At 38.3% G+C, this 15,147-nt stretch overlaps 1 protein-coding gene across 1 annotated transcript in view; it reads left to right on the forward strand.

The window, feature by feature from the left end:
* The window catches only part of Ccdc34 (coiled-coil domain containing 34), a 28,448-nt gene extending 13,774 nt beyond the window's left edge, over positions 1–14,674 (forward strand). The window contains exons 4-6 of the mRNA XM_050125368.1: positions 9,708–9,866; positions 10,405–10,546; positions 14,198–14,674. Of these exons, the coding sequence (XP_049981325.1) occupies positions 9,708–9,866; positions 10,405–10,546; positions 14,198–14,412 (516 nt within the window). The 3' untranslated portion in view covers positions 14,413–14,674. The remainder of the gene's footprint in view (positions 1–9,707; positions 9,867–10,404; positions 10,547–14,197) is intronic.
* Positions 14,675–15,147: the final 473 nt, after the last annotated feature.

Genomic DNA, 15,147 nt, shown 5'->3' on the forward strand with positions numbered 1-15,147 from the left:
TAGGATTTGCTCCTCTGTTTACATTTCATGGTGTGTGGTCCTCTGCTGCCTCAGCTTCAGGCTCGCTCAGCCCTAGCCTGCTGCCTGCTCTGTCGTTTCACTGTACTCTATCAGAAAATCAGACAAAAAGAATTTATGAATCCATTAGCAAAGTTGGTTCCTTATAACTGTAAATTGCTGAGTTCTTTTTAAACAAAGGACATATCTCATCGGAAACTTTTGTATATGTGTCGTGCTAGTTCTTTCTCTTGACTTAGTTTTTAGCGTTAATACATATTTTGTGAGAAAGGACTGTATTTTCAGTGCTTTAAGGTAACTTAAAAAGAAAACAAGTTTTAACTGTTCAGCACAAGTGGTATTTCGTGTGAATTGTAGCTGCAGCTCAGCGAGACCTGTGACTGATGGTGGTGCTATCAGTGTGTCCTTCAAGCTGTCAGCTGATGTTTGCTCACCCTTTCTTCTGTGTGGGGCAGGTGCTGTTAAAGGAAGCAGAGTTCACAACCACAAAGTTGTAGGTAGTCTCATTGTTTTCTTCTGTAAACTGTCTTGTGTGCCTGGTTATGTAGGATTCAGTATGCTAGAAAACCCTGAAGTCCCTTACTGGGCTTCACTCTCTGTTCCTCTGCTGTCCACAGACATTCATCTCTCTCTTTAGGTCCTGGTGACAGCCTGTCCAATTTTTAAAAAGCATTTGTATGCTTATATTCCTTACCTCCAAACTTGTTATTAGCATGTTTATTCAGAGTTCTGGATTCACAGTGTCACTTTTTTGCATGCCTGTCATCTACTTGATCCTGTCCAGTTCTCATTGCTGTCACCTCTCCTGCAGTCTTATATCTTTAGGCTATAATTTCCGTATAATATATCAGTTGTAAGTTTGTGAAGCTTTATAAACCTATATACCTGTGCAAGCAACCCAGCAGCGCTATAGTCAGTGATAAGAGCATTGCTGTCATTCCGGAAATTTCCCTATGTCCACTTACACTCAGCACCCTGCTCCTTACCCCAGGTAGGCCCCAGCAACAAGGCAGCAAACTAATACTGTTCTGGAAGTCAGATTTGCCTTTTCTAGAATTTCTTTAAATAAAATGATAAGGGTATACACTCCTTTGAGTTAATTTGCTTTTGTTTTTAATTTTATCATAGTATTTTATATATTCTTGATCCCTGTTATTCTAATATCCTATGGAATTGCACAAATTACTTATTCATCCACTAGCTAAAGGAAATTGGACTGTTTTCAGTTTGTACTCACACACAAATGGAAGTTTGTTTCCATTTGTGTTAGACAAATGCTTTAGAACTCAGTTACTAGGCTACATGGAAGCTGTGTTTAAACTTTATGGAAATCATCAAACCTTTCTGAAATGCTTGTATTCATTTTCTCATTATTTATGTTCTCATTATTCACATATGAATGGTGTTTAGCATTTTTTCTTATTGTATTAATCTCACTGGGAGACGTATTTTACTAGTCTAGTTAGGTGTTTTTTAAACATAGAAGTTAAGTTTCTTAAGGCTTGGGAGCCTAAAATCTCGAAGAAAGGATATGCAGGTTTGACTACTCATAATGATTGGTTTGCAGAAGAAAAAAAAAAACAGTTGCGTTTTGTTCCTTGCATGGGATACATCCCAGTATCATTTCCTTTTCGTATAAGTACACTAATACTGTAGGATACAGATTCCACCATTATAACTTCATTTCAGTTCAGCTACCTTAAATGTAATCATGCTGGGAATTATGACAGCAATACAGAAATGCAGAGGAGCAAAATAGGTCAGTAACGCTGTTTGGCTGTCTCTTTTGTAGTTGACTTTTGTTTTGTTTTGTGTTATCTTTTGCCTGTTTTTGCAATGTATTAAGAAGTTGTTATTCATGCAGAAATTTGGCTCAGTGACCTAGCTTCTACTTAGCATGCATAAATGTCTAGATTTAATCCCAGCCTCATCCTCTTTCTAAAGATATAAAAATAGGATCATATCTGTTTGAGATGGGGTTATCATATTGTCCATGTATTCTTTGAACTCCTGCACCCAAGCAATTCTCTTTCTCTTCTGAGAAGCTACTACTATGCACAGCTGTGCTACCATAGCTGTCTCTGGATTTTGTTTTTATAGTACTGGTAATTTAACATGCATATGCCAGTATAGGGCTTTAAGAGAGATCTCTGGCCCTGGAACTTTTTATCCAGGCACAAGTCTCTTGGCAGATATATGTGCTGCAAATACTTTTTACTGTTTAATTGTTCTTTAAAAATTAATATACACACATATATTATTAATATATATGAGTGTTCTGTATATATGTCTGTACACCACACGCATGCTTGGTGCCTACAGATGCCAGCAGAAAGAATTGGATATCCTAAAACTTACACAGACAGTTGTGTGCTACCATGTGGGTTCTAAAATTGAACCTGAGTCCTGTTGAAGAATAGCTAGTGCTCTTGACCACTAAGCCATGACTCCAGGTCCAAAATTTAATGTTTATGGTTTGTTTTTGTTTTTTAAGATTTATTTATTTATTATGTATACAGTATTCTGCATGTATGTATACCTACACACTGGAAGATGCTAGCAGATCTCATTATAGATCATTTGTGAGCCACCATATGGTTGCTGGGAATTGAACTCAGGATTTTTGGAAGAGCAGCCACTGCTCTTAACCTCTGAACCATCTATCTAGCCCCTGGTTTTTGTTTTTATTTTAATTTTTAAAGTAGCATACAAAATATGGGTCTCATGACAGTATTTTCATATGTAGAGTCAATGTATTTTGTTTCAATTTATTCCCATTGCCTAAATATTGTCCCTCTACTCCTAAGCCTGTCCTCTGGTGTTGTAGGAGGCTGCTTATTCGTTTCCTGGCTGCCCAGACCCCCTAAGAGGCTGTGTACTAATTTACATTACCACCATCAGAATGGGAAGGTTCATCTTTCCCCACATCCTTGCCAGTATTTGTTTTCTTTTTTTTTTTTTTCTTTTTTTTTCTTTTTTTCTTTCTTTCTTTCTTTATTAAATATTTCTGTCTCTTCCCCACCTCCGCCTCCCCTTTCCCTCCCCCTCCCCCAATCCATTCCCCCTCCCTCGTCAGCCCAAAGAGCAATCAGGGCTCTCCGTCCCGTGGGAAGTCCAAGGAAAACCCTCCTCCGTCCAGGTCTCGTAAGGTGAGCATCCAAACATCCTAGGCTCCCACAAAGCCACTACATGCAGTAGGATCAAAAACCCATTGCCATTGTTCTTGATGTCTCAGTAGTCCTCATTGTCCGCTATGTTCAGTGAGACCGGTTTTAACCCAGGCTTTTTCAGACCCAGGTCAGCTGGCCTTGGTGAGTTCCCGATAGAGCATCTCCATTGTCTCAGTGTGTGGGTGCACCCCTCGCGGTCCTGAGTTCCTTGCTCATGTTCGCTCTCCTTCTGCTCCTGATTTGGACCTTGAGATTTCAGTCCGGTGCTCCAATGTGGGTCTCTGTCTCTGTCTCCTTTCATCGCCTGATGAAGGTTAATATTCAGGAGGATGCCTATATGTTTTTCTTTGGGTTCTCCTTCTTCTTTAGCTTCTCTAAGAACCCGAATTGTAGGCTCAATGTCCTTTATTTATGGCTAGAAACCAAATATGAGTGAGAACATCCCATGTTCCTCTTTTTGGGTCTGGCTTACCTCACTCAGGATAGTGTTTTCTATTTCCATCCATTTGCCTGCAAACTTCAAGAAGTCCTTGTTTTTTACTGCTGAGTAGTACTCTAATATGTATATATTCCATACTTTCTTCATCCATTCTTCAATTGAGGGGCATCTAGGTTGTTTCCAGGTTCTGGCTATTACAAACAATGCTGCTATGAACATAGTAGAGCATATATTTTTGTTGCATGATAAGGCCTCTCTTGGGTATATTCCCAAGAGTGGTATTGCTGGGTCCATGGGTAGGTTGATCCCAAATTTTCTGAGAAACCGCCACACTGCTTTCCAGAGTGGTTGTACAAGTTTGCATTCCCACCAGCAATGGATAAGTGTACCCCTTTCTCCACAACCTCTCCAGCATAGGCTATCATTGGTGTTTTTGATTTTAGCCATTCTGACAGGTGTAAGATGGTATCTTAAAGTTGTCTTGATTTGCATTTCCCTGATCGCTAAGGAAGTTGAGCATGACCTTAGGTGTCTTTTGGCCATTTGAACTTCTTCTGTTGAGAGATCTCTGTTCAGCTCAGTGCCCCATTTTATAATTGGGTTGATTAGCCTTTTACAGTCTAGTTTCTTAAGTTCTTTATATATTTTGGAGATCAGACCTTTGTCAGTTGCGGGGTTGGTGAAGATCTTCTCCCAGTCAGTGGGTTGCCTTTCTGTCTTAGCGACAGTGTCCTTTGCTTTACAGAAGCTTCTCAGTCTCATGAGGTCCCATTTATTCAATGAGGCCCTTACTGTCTGTGCTGCTGATGTTATACGTAGGAAGCGGTCTCCTGTGCCCACTTGTTGTAGTGTAGTTCCCACTTTCTCTCCTATCAGGTTCAGTGTGTTCAGACTGATATTGAGGTCTTTAATCCACTTGGACTTGAGTTTTGTGCATGGTGACAGACATGGATCTATTTTCATTTTTGTACAGATTGAAATCCAGTTTTGCCAGCACAATTTGTTGAAGATGCTCTCTTTTTTCCATTGTATAGTTTTAGCTCCTTTATCGAAAATCAGTTGCTCATAGGTTTGTGGATTAAAGTCAGGGTCTTCTATACGGTTCCATTGGTCGACTTCTCTGTTTTTATGCCAATACCAAGCTGTTTTTAATACTGTAGCTCTGTAATAGAGTTTGAAGTCAGGGATGGTAATGCCTCCAGACGTTCCTTTATTGTATAAGATTGTTTTGGCTATCCTGGGTTTTTTATTTTTCCATATAAAGTTGATTATTGTCTTCTCCAGATCTGTGAAGAATTTTGATGGGATTTTGATGGGGATTGCATTGAATCTATATATTGCTTTTGGAAGAATTGCCATTTTTACTATGTTGATCCTCCCAATCCAAGAGCAAGGGAGATCCTTCCATTTTCTGGTGTCTTCTTCTATTTCGTTCTTCAAAGTCTTAAAGTTCTTGTCATATAGATCTTTCACTTCCTTGGTCAGGGTTACCCCAAGATATTTTATGCTCTTTGTGGCTATCATGAAAGGTGATGCTTCTCTGATTTCCCTCTCTGTTTCCTTATCCTTACTGTATAGGAAGGCAACTGATTTTTTCGAGTTGATCTTGTATCCTGCCACATTACTGAAGGTGTTTATCAGCTGTAGGAGTTCTTTGGTAGAGTTTTTGGGGTCGCTTATGTATACTATCATATCATCTGCAAATAACGAAAGCTTAACTTCTTCCTTTCCAATACGAATCCCTTTGATCCCCTTATGTTGTCTTATTGCTATTGCTAGAACTTCAAGCACTATATTGAAGAGGTATGGAGAGAGTGGACATCCTTGTCTTGTTCCTGATTTTAGTGGGATGGCTTTGAGTTTTTCTCCGTTTAATTTAATGTTAGCTGTCGGTTTGCTGTAAATAGCTTTTATTATATTTAGGTATGACCCTTGTATCCCTAGTCTCTCCAATACCTTTATCATAAAGGGGTGTTGGATTTTGTCGAATGCTTTTTCAGCATCTAATGAAATGATCATATGGTTTTTTTCTTTCATTTTATTTATATGGTGGATTACATTGATAGATTTGCGTATGTTGAACCAGCCCTGCATCTCTGGGATGAAGCCTACTTGATCATAATGGATAATTTTTCTAATGTGTTCTTGAATTCGGTTTGCCAGTATTTTATTAAGAATTTTTGCGTCGATATTCATGAGTGAGATAGGCCTGTAGTTCTCTTTCTTGGTTGGGTCTTTGTGTGGTTTTGGTATCAGGGTAACTGTAGCTTCATAAAAGGAATTTGGCAATGACTTTTCTGTTTCTATACTGTGAAATACATTAAGGAGAATAGGTATTAGCTCTTCTTGGAAGTTCTGGTAGAATTCTGCATTGAAACCATCTGGTCCTGGGCTTTTTTTAGAGGGCAGATTTTTGATAACTGCTTCAAGTTCTTCGCGACTAACAGGTCTATTTAGATCTTTCACCTGGTCTTGGTTTAGCTTTGGTATATGGTACTTATCTAAAAAGATGTCCATTTCTTTTGTATTTTCCAGTTTTGTGGCATACAGGCTCCTGTAGTAAGATCTAATGATTCTCTGAATTTCCTCTGTGTCTGTGGTTATGTCCCCCTTTTCATTTCTGATCTTATTTATTTGCGTGTTCTCCCTCTGTTGTTTAATTAGTTTGGATAGGGGTTTGTCTATCTTGTTGATTTTCTCCAAGAACCAACTTTTTGTTTCATTGATTCTTTGGACTGTTTTCTGTGTTTCTATTTTGTTGATTTCTGCCCTCAGTTTGATTATTTCCAGTCTTCTACTCCTTCTGGGCACATCTGCTTCTTTTTTTTCTAAAGCTTTCAGGTGTGCTGTTAAGTCCCCAATGTATGCTTTCTCCGTTTTCTTTAAGTGGGCACTTAGTGCTATGAACTTTCCTCTTAGCACTGCTTTCATCGTGTCCCATAGGTTTGAGTATGTTGTCTCTTTATTTTCATTAAATTCAAGGAAGACTTTAATTTCCTTCTTAATTTCTTCCTTCACCCAGGTGTGGTTCAGTAGTTGATTGTTCAGTTTCCATGAGTTTGTCGGCTTTCTGGGGGCAGCATTGTTGTTGCCTTCTAACTTTAATCCGTGGTGATCTGATAAGACACAGGTGGACACTGATATTCTTTTGTATCTGTGGAGGCTTCCTTTGTTTCCGAGTATATGGTCAATTTTTGAGAAGGTTCCATGAGCTGCAGAGAAGAAGGTATATTCTTTCCTATTTGGGTGGAGTGTTCTATAGATGTCTGTTAAGTCCATTTGTTTCATTACCTCCAGTAATTCTCTTAATTCTCTATTAGGTTTCTGTCTGATTGACCTGTCCATTGGAGAGAGAGGTGTGTTGAAGTCTCCTACTATTAGTGTGTGTGGTTTGATGTCTGCCTTGAGTTCTAGTAATATTTCTTTTATATAAGTGGGTGCTTTTATATTAGGGGCATAGATATTCAGAATTGAGATGTCATCCTGATGAATTGTTCCTGTTATGAGTATAAAGTGTCCTTCTCGATCTCTTCTGATTGATTTTAGTTTGAAGTCCGTTTTGTTGGAAATTAGTACGGCCACACCTGCTTTTTTCTTAGGACCATTTGCTTGAAAGACCTTTTCCCAACCTTTTACTCTGAGTAGATGCCTGTCTTTGTGGTTGAGATGTGTTTCTTGCAAACAGCAGAATGTTGGATCCTGTTTTCGTATCCAATCTCTTAGCCTGTGCCTTTTTATAGGTGAATTGAGACCATTAATATTAAGTGATATTAATGACCAATTGTTGTTTACTCCGGTTATTCTTATTGTTTTTTTGGTAGTAGAGTTTGTGTGTGTGTCCCTTCTTTGAGTTGTGCTGGTGAAGGTTCACTAGATGCCTGAGTTATTGTAGTCAGTGTTGGCATTGTTGGATTCCTTGGGTTGCGATTTTCCTTCTATTACTTTCTGTAGAGCTGGATTTGTGGCTACGTATTGTTTAAATTTGTTCTTATCCTGGAATGTCTTGTTTTCTCCATTGATAGTGAACACTAGCTTGGCAGGGTACAGAAGTTTGGGTTTGCATCCATGGTCTCTTAGCTTTTGAAGTACCTCTATCCAGGACCTTCTGGCTTTCATGGTTTCCATAGAGAAGTCAGGTGTAATTCTGATCGGTTTACCTTTATAGGTTACTTGGCCTTTTTCCTTTGCAGCTCTTAATATTCTTTCTTTAACCTGTCTATTTTGTGTTTTGATTATTATATGGCGAGGGGAAGTTTTTCTTTGATCCAGTCTGTTTGGTGTTCTGTATGCTTCTTGAATATTCAAGGGGATAACTTTCTTTATGTTGGGAAAGTTTTCTTCCATAATTTTGTTAAAAATATTTTCTGGGCCTTCGAGCTGTGATTCTTCTCCTTCTTCTATTCCTATAATTCTTAGGTTTGGTCTTTTTATTGTGTCCCATATTTCTTGAATGTTTTGTGATGAGAATTTGTTGGCTTTGCTGTTTTCTTTGATCAGTGCATTTATTTTCTCTATGGTGTCCTCAGCATCTGAGATTCTTTCTTCTATCTCTTGTAGTCTATTGATTATGCTTGTTTCTGTAGACTCTGCTCGTTGGCCTAGATTTTCCATATCCAGCTGTTCTTCCCTTTGTGTTCTCTTCCTTGCTTCCCTTTCAGTTTTCAATTCTTGCACTGTTTCCATTACCTGTTTGATCGTTTTTTCTTGGTTTCCCAGGGTCTCATGTACATATTTACTTAATTCTTCGAACTTTTTGTTATTCTTCTCATCCATTTCTATAAGGGTGTTTATTACATATTTTTTAAGGGATTCTATTGCTTTCATAAAGTCAATTTTTTCCACTTCTTCTGTGTTAGGGTGTTCAAATCTTTCTGTTGTAAGATCTTTGGGATCTGGTGTTTTCATGTTGTTTTTCTGATTAATGGGTGATGTTCTGCCTTGGCGCCTGCCCATCTCCTCCTTTCAATGCTATCTAATTGGTCTTTTAAAATCAGATCAGGTTTCTCTGCTGGCCAGAGGCTTCTCTTACTAATTGCCCTCGCTCTGTTTCCTGGCTCCTGCTGGGGGCCAAGAACCCTCTCACCCCTAAGAAGGGTTTTCCGGAACCGGTCCCGGCTCCCCGTTTGCCAGGGCCCTCGCCAACCAAAGGCCTACCTCTTTGATTTAATTGTAGTGGGGCGATCTGCTCTCGGTGTTGCGCGCTGGTCCCTGCCGCCTGCCCAGTATTTGTTTTCTTGATGACAGACATTTTGACGAGAATAAGATAATCTCAAATAAGTTTTAATTCATTGACCTAATGGCTAAGGGTGCTTAAAACTGTTTTCAGGTCTTTATTGACCACTTTTGTTTGTTCTGTTGAGAACTGTCAGTTGAGTTCATCAGCCCATTTATTGATTGGATTTATTCTTTGATTTTTCACTTTTGCACTTCTTTAAAGATTCTAGATTTGAAGCCGTCTGATGTGCAGTTGGCAAAATTTGTTTTTCCTCATTATGCAGGCTGTCTCTTCACTCTGGTGATTGCTTATTTGTTTTGATTTGTCTGTGTTAGCAACGTTTTCAATAAAAAAAAATTGTAGGGGGCTTGTAGACCAGATTTGACTTTTATGCCTTCATTTGCCAACCTCTCCTCTCTTCCCCTCCCCTAATTTCTCTATCTCACTTTCTAGCCCAGCTTGGCCTAGAACTTAACTTTGTAGCCAAGACTTACAAATTCATGTTAGTCTTACCCTTGCTTCCTAAATGTTGGGGTGATGGGTGTGAACTGGCTATTGACTTTGAATCTATGTAGGGATTGTGGAGCCAAACAAGCAATGTGGATTTTTTCTCTGTAACTTGCTGACAGTGATGATTTATACAAGTATTTGCACTGTTGAGGAAATGTGTGCATGTGTGATTCATATTCAGAGTCAAGGGATGCCCATGAAACCATGCTAAAATTCAGTAGCTTGTCGCTTTTATGTGGTAATGCAGCTAGTCTTTCTTGAGTACCTATCAGTCACTGTCCCAAGCTCTGAGGAGCCTTCCTCCTATAAAAGTAATTACAAATACTTCAATTAAAATTCCTTCATTTTTATTAAGGAAAGGAAAGAAAGGGAACAAAAAATTAATAAAGAAATGGAAGAAAAAGCAGCAAAGAAACTGGAGAAAGAACATTTGCAAGAAAAAGCAAAAGCAAAATACCAAGAATGGTTGAAGAAAAAGAATGCTGAAGAATGTGAGAAAAAGAAAAAGGAGAAGGTATTTTTAATTAAAGTGACTAGTCAGAATGCATACTTTGGTATTTAAATGTGTACTTTAGAAACACAAGTATAATTAGTTAACACTGTTTTAGTATAAAATACACAAACTAGTCTTACTTCTGTTATCTTATGTTTAAGCTTCAAAAATGAAATTACATTTCTGATATTCTTTGAAAATTATTAATAAGCCTGTGGATATTTATCAGCCAGGTTCAAAATTTTTATTACTGCTTTTTAACCATTTTTGACAGTTTTTTAGTAGACGTTTTACTCCCTGTAAGTTCCTCTAAGACAGACTGGCATTGTTTTGTTTTATGGATTTGCTATCTTATTGTTGTTCACTGGGAGACACTTTAATGCCTTCCTTGATCATGTTTACTTTTGCTCTTTGATTATAGAAACATAGTTCAGTTTTATGGCCAGTGTGTCATGGGGCCAGAAAGCAACCGAGGGGAAGACAAACAAACAGTTAAGACTTGGCTGGAATATTTAGTTACAGAATACCCGAGGGAATTCTTTGGTCTTGTCATTTTAAGGAAAAAGAAAAGCAACGGCAAGCAGAATTACAAGAGAAAAAGGAAATAGCAGAAAAGAAGTTTAAGGAATGGTTGAAAAATGCAAAAAATAAACCTCGTCCAGCTGCAAAAAGCTATGGTTATGCCAGTGGGAAGCTTACAGGTTAGTTTTTATGTTGTGTGGATTGCATAAGTATGGTTGCAGAAGGAAATGCTATATAAATGTTTTTTTTTCCTTTGATAGAAATAGAAATGTGTAAAAGTAAGTATTTTCTAGAATATTGTAACTGTGTGTTGCTAAAGAAGTGCTGTAAATTTATTCTCTGCATTTCATATATAAATATATTTCTTAAAGGCAACAGTTGCAAAACTGCATACTTACACTTTATTTTACATTTTGTTTGTTTATGTTTCTTTGAAACAATCTTCCTTTGTTGCCCAGACTGGCCTCAAACTCCAATCTTCCTGTCTCACCTTCCTGAGTCCTGGGCTCACAGGTATTCACACATATATACCCTATTCCCATTGGTCTTCTTCCCGCCTTGCTCCAGGTTCCTTCTTTCTCCTGTGTTACATGTGTCCCACTGTCTTTCTCCCACCCGCTGATGTAGTCCTTCCCTCTCGTGATCACCTCTCAGGATGTCTACACAGCATGCACATCTACAGAGTTCTAAATCTAGGCTTTTAAGGATTTACAGATAGCTTGTTTCACTTAATATGACTTCCAGTTTTATCCATTTTCCTCAAAGGGTCATGATTTCATTTTTCTTTCTGCTGGAATAAAATTTCCATTATGCATATGAACCACATTTTCTTTATCCATTCATCTTTTGATGGGCATCTAAGCTGATTCCATTTCCTAGCTATTGTGATTCATGCAAAAATAAACATGATGTACAGGTATCTTTATGGTATGCTGACTTTAAATCCTTTGAGTGTATACTCCAGAGCTGGATCATATGGAAGTTCTATTTCTCTCTCTCTGTCTCTTTCTCTATCTTTCTCTCCCTGTCTTTCTGTCTTTCTCTCTCTCTCTCTCTTTTTTTTAGAAGCCTCCAATCTGCTTTCTGAAGTGACTGTATCAGTTTACATTGCCACCCTCAGAAGGCTCCTCTTTCCCCACTCCCTTGCCAGAATTTGTTTTCTTGATGACAGCCATTCTGACTAGGGTAAGATAGACCTCAAAGTGTTCTTAATTGCTTCAAAACTAAGGATGCTGAGAACTTAAAAACTATATATTTTTGAGACAAAGTCTCATTGTGAGCCTAGAACTCACAGAGATAACCCACCTCTGCTTCCCAAGTGCTGTAATTAAGATGTATACTAGCAAGCCTGGCTGGCAACTCTGTCAAATCCCTTGACTATTCATACTTAGAGAATGCCCTTTTCATTTCGTCAGCCCATTTGTTGATGGGATGTTTTGTTCTTTGGGTATTTCATTTTGTAATTCTTTTTAGACTAAGATTGTGTATTTTATGTGAAACTGTGTTGTTGGCAAAGGCTTTCCCACTCCGCTTGTTGTTTCTTTGCTCTGGTAATTGTTTCCTGTGCTCTGCTGACGTGTCTTAATTTGTGTCATCCCAATTGTTGATTCTTGGGATTATTTCCTGTGCCGCTGCATCATTTTTGGAAAGTCCTTGCCTGGGCTTGTACCCTGACGTGTTGTAGACATTTTCTTCTGCAGTTTTGAAAGTTTCAGGTTTGACATTAAAGCCTCTGGCCCATTTTTTTTTCAAGGTGTGTAAAGGGGTTATGGTTTCATTCTTTTCCCAGCAGCCATCATTACAGTTTGCAGACTTACTTTTTTTTTTTTTTTTTTTGGAGGTGATGGGATTGAGACAAGGTTTCCCTTTGTAGCTCTGGTTGTCTCTGAACTTACTCTGTAGACTAGGCTGGCTGGCCTCAAACTCACGGAGATCCACCCGAGTGCTGGAATTAAAATTGTGTGCTACCACTGGCCAGCCACAAACCTACATTTTAAAGCAATCGTTTCTAATGTTAGCAAACAAAAATTCTCATGCTAGGCGGTGTAGCTCAGTACTTTAGCATATGCCTGACTCTGCGCTTAGGCCCCAGGACTCCAAAATAAATTATCTTATTTATTGGATCATCGAACCTCAACTGAGGTTGTTCACAGGGTCATTTTGCTGTTTCTCTTTCTACCAGTCACCAAAACAGAGCTTCCAGAGTCCAGTGCATTTGTTTTGAAGAGCAGAATACTAGACAGCACATGACCAAGTGTACCCAGTTTGCCCTTAGACTTGGTCTGATTATAATGGCAATGCATGTTTTTCTTTGTGCTTCATGTTGGAAATTCATACCTTGCTGACAGCTGCCTTCACTTGTTTAAGTGATTTATTATTAAATACTCCCATTCTGTTTTGTTCACACACTAGAACATACTGCAGACTTTGTTTTGACTGTCTTGGTGAAGTGTGTGTTGACATATCTTTGCAGTCAAAGAGGACTGGGAGTGTCTGAAAGACACATTCCTGCTGTCAGGGCTAGGCCTCTCTTATATGTCATAGGATCATCTGTATGGATACTGAGCACTGGCATGACATATGCCTTGGAATTAAAAAAATTGTTTGGAAAAAGGGTGATAAGCAATTATTTTAACCTAATGACCAGATAGTAAAGTGAGAATGGAGATATTGACTAGAAGTTAATTACCAAAATAATGGATTATTATCTCAATGCTTTTGAATTTGAATGAACTTAATTCTCACACACAGCTTGTTTTTCAGCAAACACTGTGCTTCTCCCATCTCCATTCTTTATGTCCATCTCATTGTTACAAATTACACAGTAGAGAAATTTCTGTCTCCACAGTGAGTGGAGGACTCGGAGGCAATTCACAATGTGTTCTCCCTGCACCCCATCATGGGCTGTCAGATGTCACCATTCTGTAAACACTTGGCGTGCATTAGCAGAATGAATGCCAGCTAGTGGTCAGAATCCTAATTTGACAGTAATGCAGAAGCTGAGTGGTTCTAAGTAGGAATCTTGAGCTATTGTGGGCACTTACATGAAATAAAGTCTTTTTTTATATATAAACTTTAGTATCTGATAAGGGAAGCTATCACACAATTAGCTATTTCCAAGACTGAATTAAAAGCATAAAGGTTTTTTGTTTGTTTGTTTTTGTCTTTGCCTAAAGGTTTTAAGAGTTATAAAAGAAATTACATAGTAAAACTTTTGTAGACATTTTTATTTAGGTAGGTTTTCATAGTATTATTCAAATGCTCACAATTTTTTAATGTTTGCTACAGTGATGATGTGGGATGTCATTCTGTGTATGTGTTGCTTTTGTTGGTTGATGCATAAAGCTGTTTTGGCCAGTGGCTTAACAGAGTAAAGCCAGGCGGGAAATCTGAACAGAGATATAGAGAGAGGGTAGGCAGAGTCAAGGAATCGCCATGTAGCTGCCAAAGGAGAAAGATGCCAGAACCTTACTGGTAAGCCACAGCCTTGTGGTGATACACAGATTGATAGAAATGGATTAATTTAAGATGTAAGAACTAGCTAGGAATGCACCTGAGTGAAGCAGTGTGGTAATTAATATAGTTTCTGTGTGATTATTCGGGTCTGGGCGGCCAGGAAATGAAAGCGGAGTCTCTGTTTACACAGTACTACATTAGAACAATATTATTTCTTTTAAAACATTTCAGGCTTCAAGTTTTAAGTTAGTATATCGATGTATCAATGATATTTTGTCCTGTTGCCATTTTAATATTTTAGCAATTAAAAATAATTGATTTCTTTGATCTAAGAATTTTATTTATTGTTCATTCTCGTTTTTTAATGATTATAGGTTTTTACAGTGGAAATTCCTACCCAGAACCAACTTTTTATAACCCAATTCCATGGAAACCAATTCATATGCCCCCTCCAAAAGAAGCTAAGAGTGGAACGGGAAAGAAGAGTAAACGACCTGTGATGAGCCAGCCACTCACATCATCGTCTCTAGTGGTTCACAAAGCCAAGAGCAACCTTTGCCTTGGAACTCTGTGCCAGATACAGAGATAGAGCATGGGGACATAGCATACCTTTCTACCTGGAGCTTCTTAGGAAGCTCAGAACAGTTTTGCTTAGCACTTCTCAATCAGTAAGTCATCATTTGATGTGATAATTGACAGGTACCAAATTTTTAATTTGTATATGGAATCCTTAGCGCTAAAGATAGTTTTTACTTTTTGGTTTTTATAAGTCGTTATGATTGATCTAATGATTGTATTTTACTTTTTATTAAAACTAACTGTAATATCAATAAACCAACAGTTTTTCTTGTGTTCTTTTGTACTCTTTGTTATTTGCTTGTGATTTATACCTATGAACATGAGATTAATTTGTTCAAACAAACACTTTTAAAGCTTACTTCAATGCGGTAGAAACCAAGAGTAATATCCTTTAGTGTTTACAATGTCTCTTAATGGTTTTTCGTACAGTTTTCCATGAAGGTATTTTTAAGCTTTTCATTTCTTTTTACATTTGTTTATTTTTGTAGGCGTGTTCATACTGTGGGCATGCATGTGCTGCAACACGGGTGTGGGGATGCGAGGACGACTGGGAGCTGTGTGGGTCCCGAGGACGGGACTCAGGTCGCCAGGCTTGCACAGCAGCGCCTTTACCAGCCAGGTCATCTCACTGGTCCCTTGTGTGGATATTTTTTTAAAAACTAATTGAAAGACTTCTCTGAAACACAGAAATAAGGGTTGGAGTTTTTGAGAGAAAATTAAAATACTGTTTTGTGCTGTAGCTCTG

Source organism: Alexandromys fortis, unplaced genomic scaffold (genome assembly GCF_014885135.2).
Source record: "Alexandromys fortis isolate MF-2015 unplaced genomic scaffold, M_Fortis_MF-2015_v1.1 scaffold_229, whole genome shotgun sequence".
Classification (NCBI taxonomy): domain Eukaryota; kingdom Metazoa; phylum Chordata; class Mammalia; order Rodentia; family Cricetidae; genus Alexandromys; species Alexandromys fortis.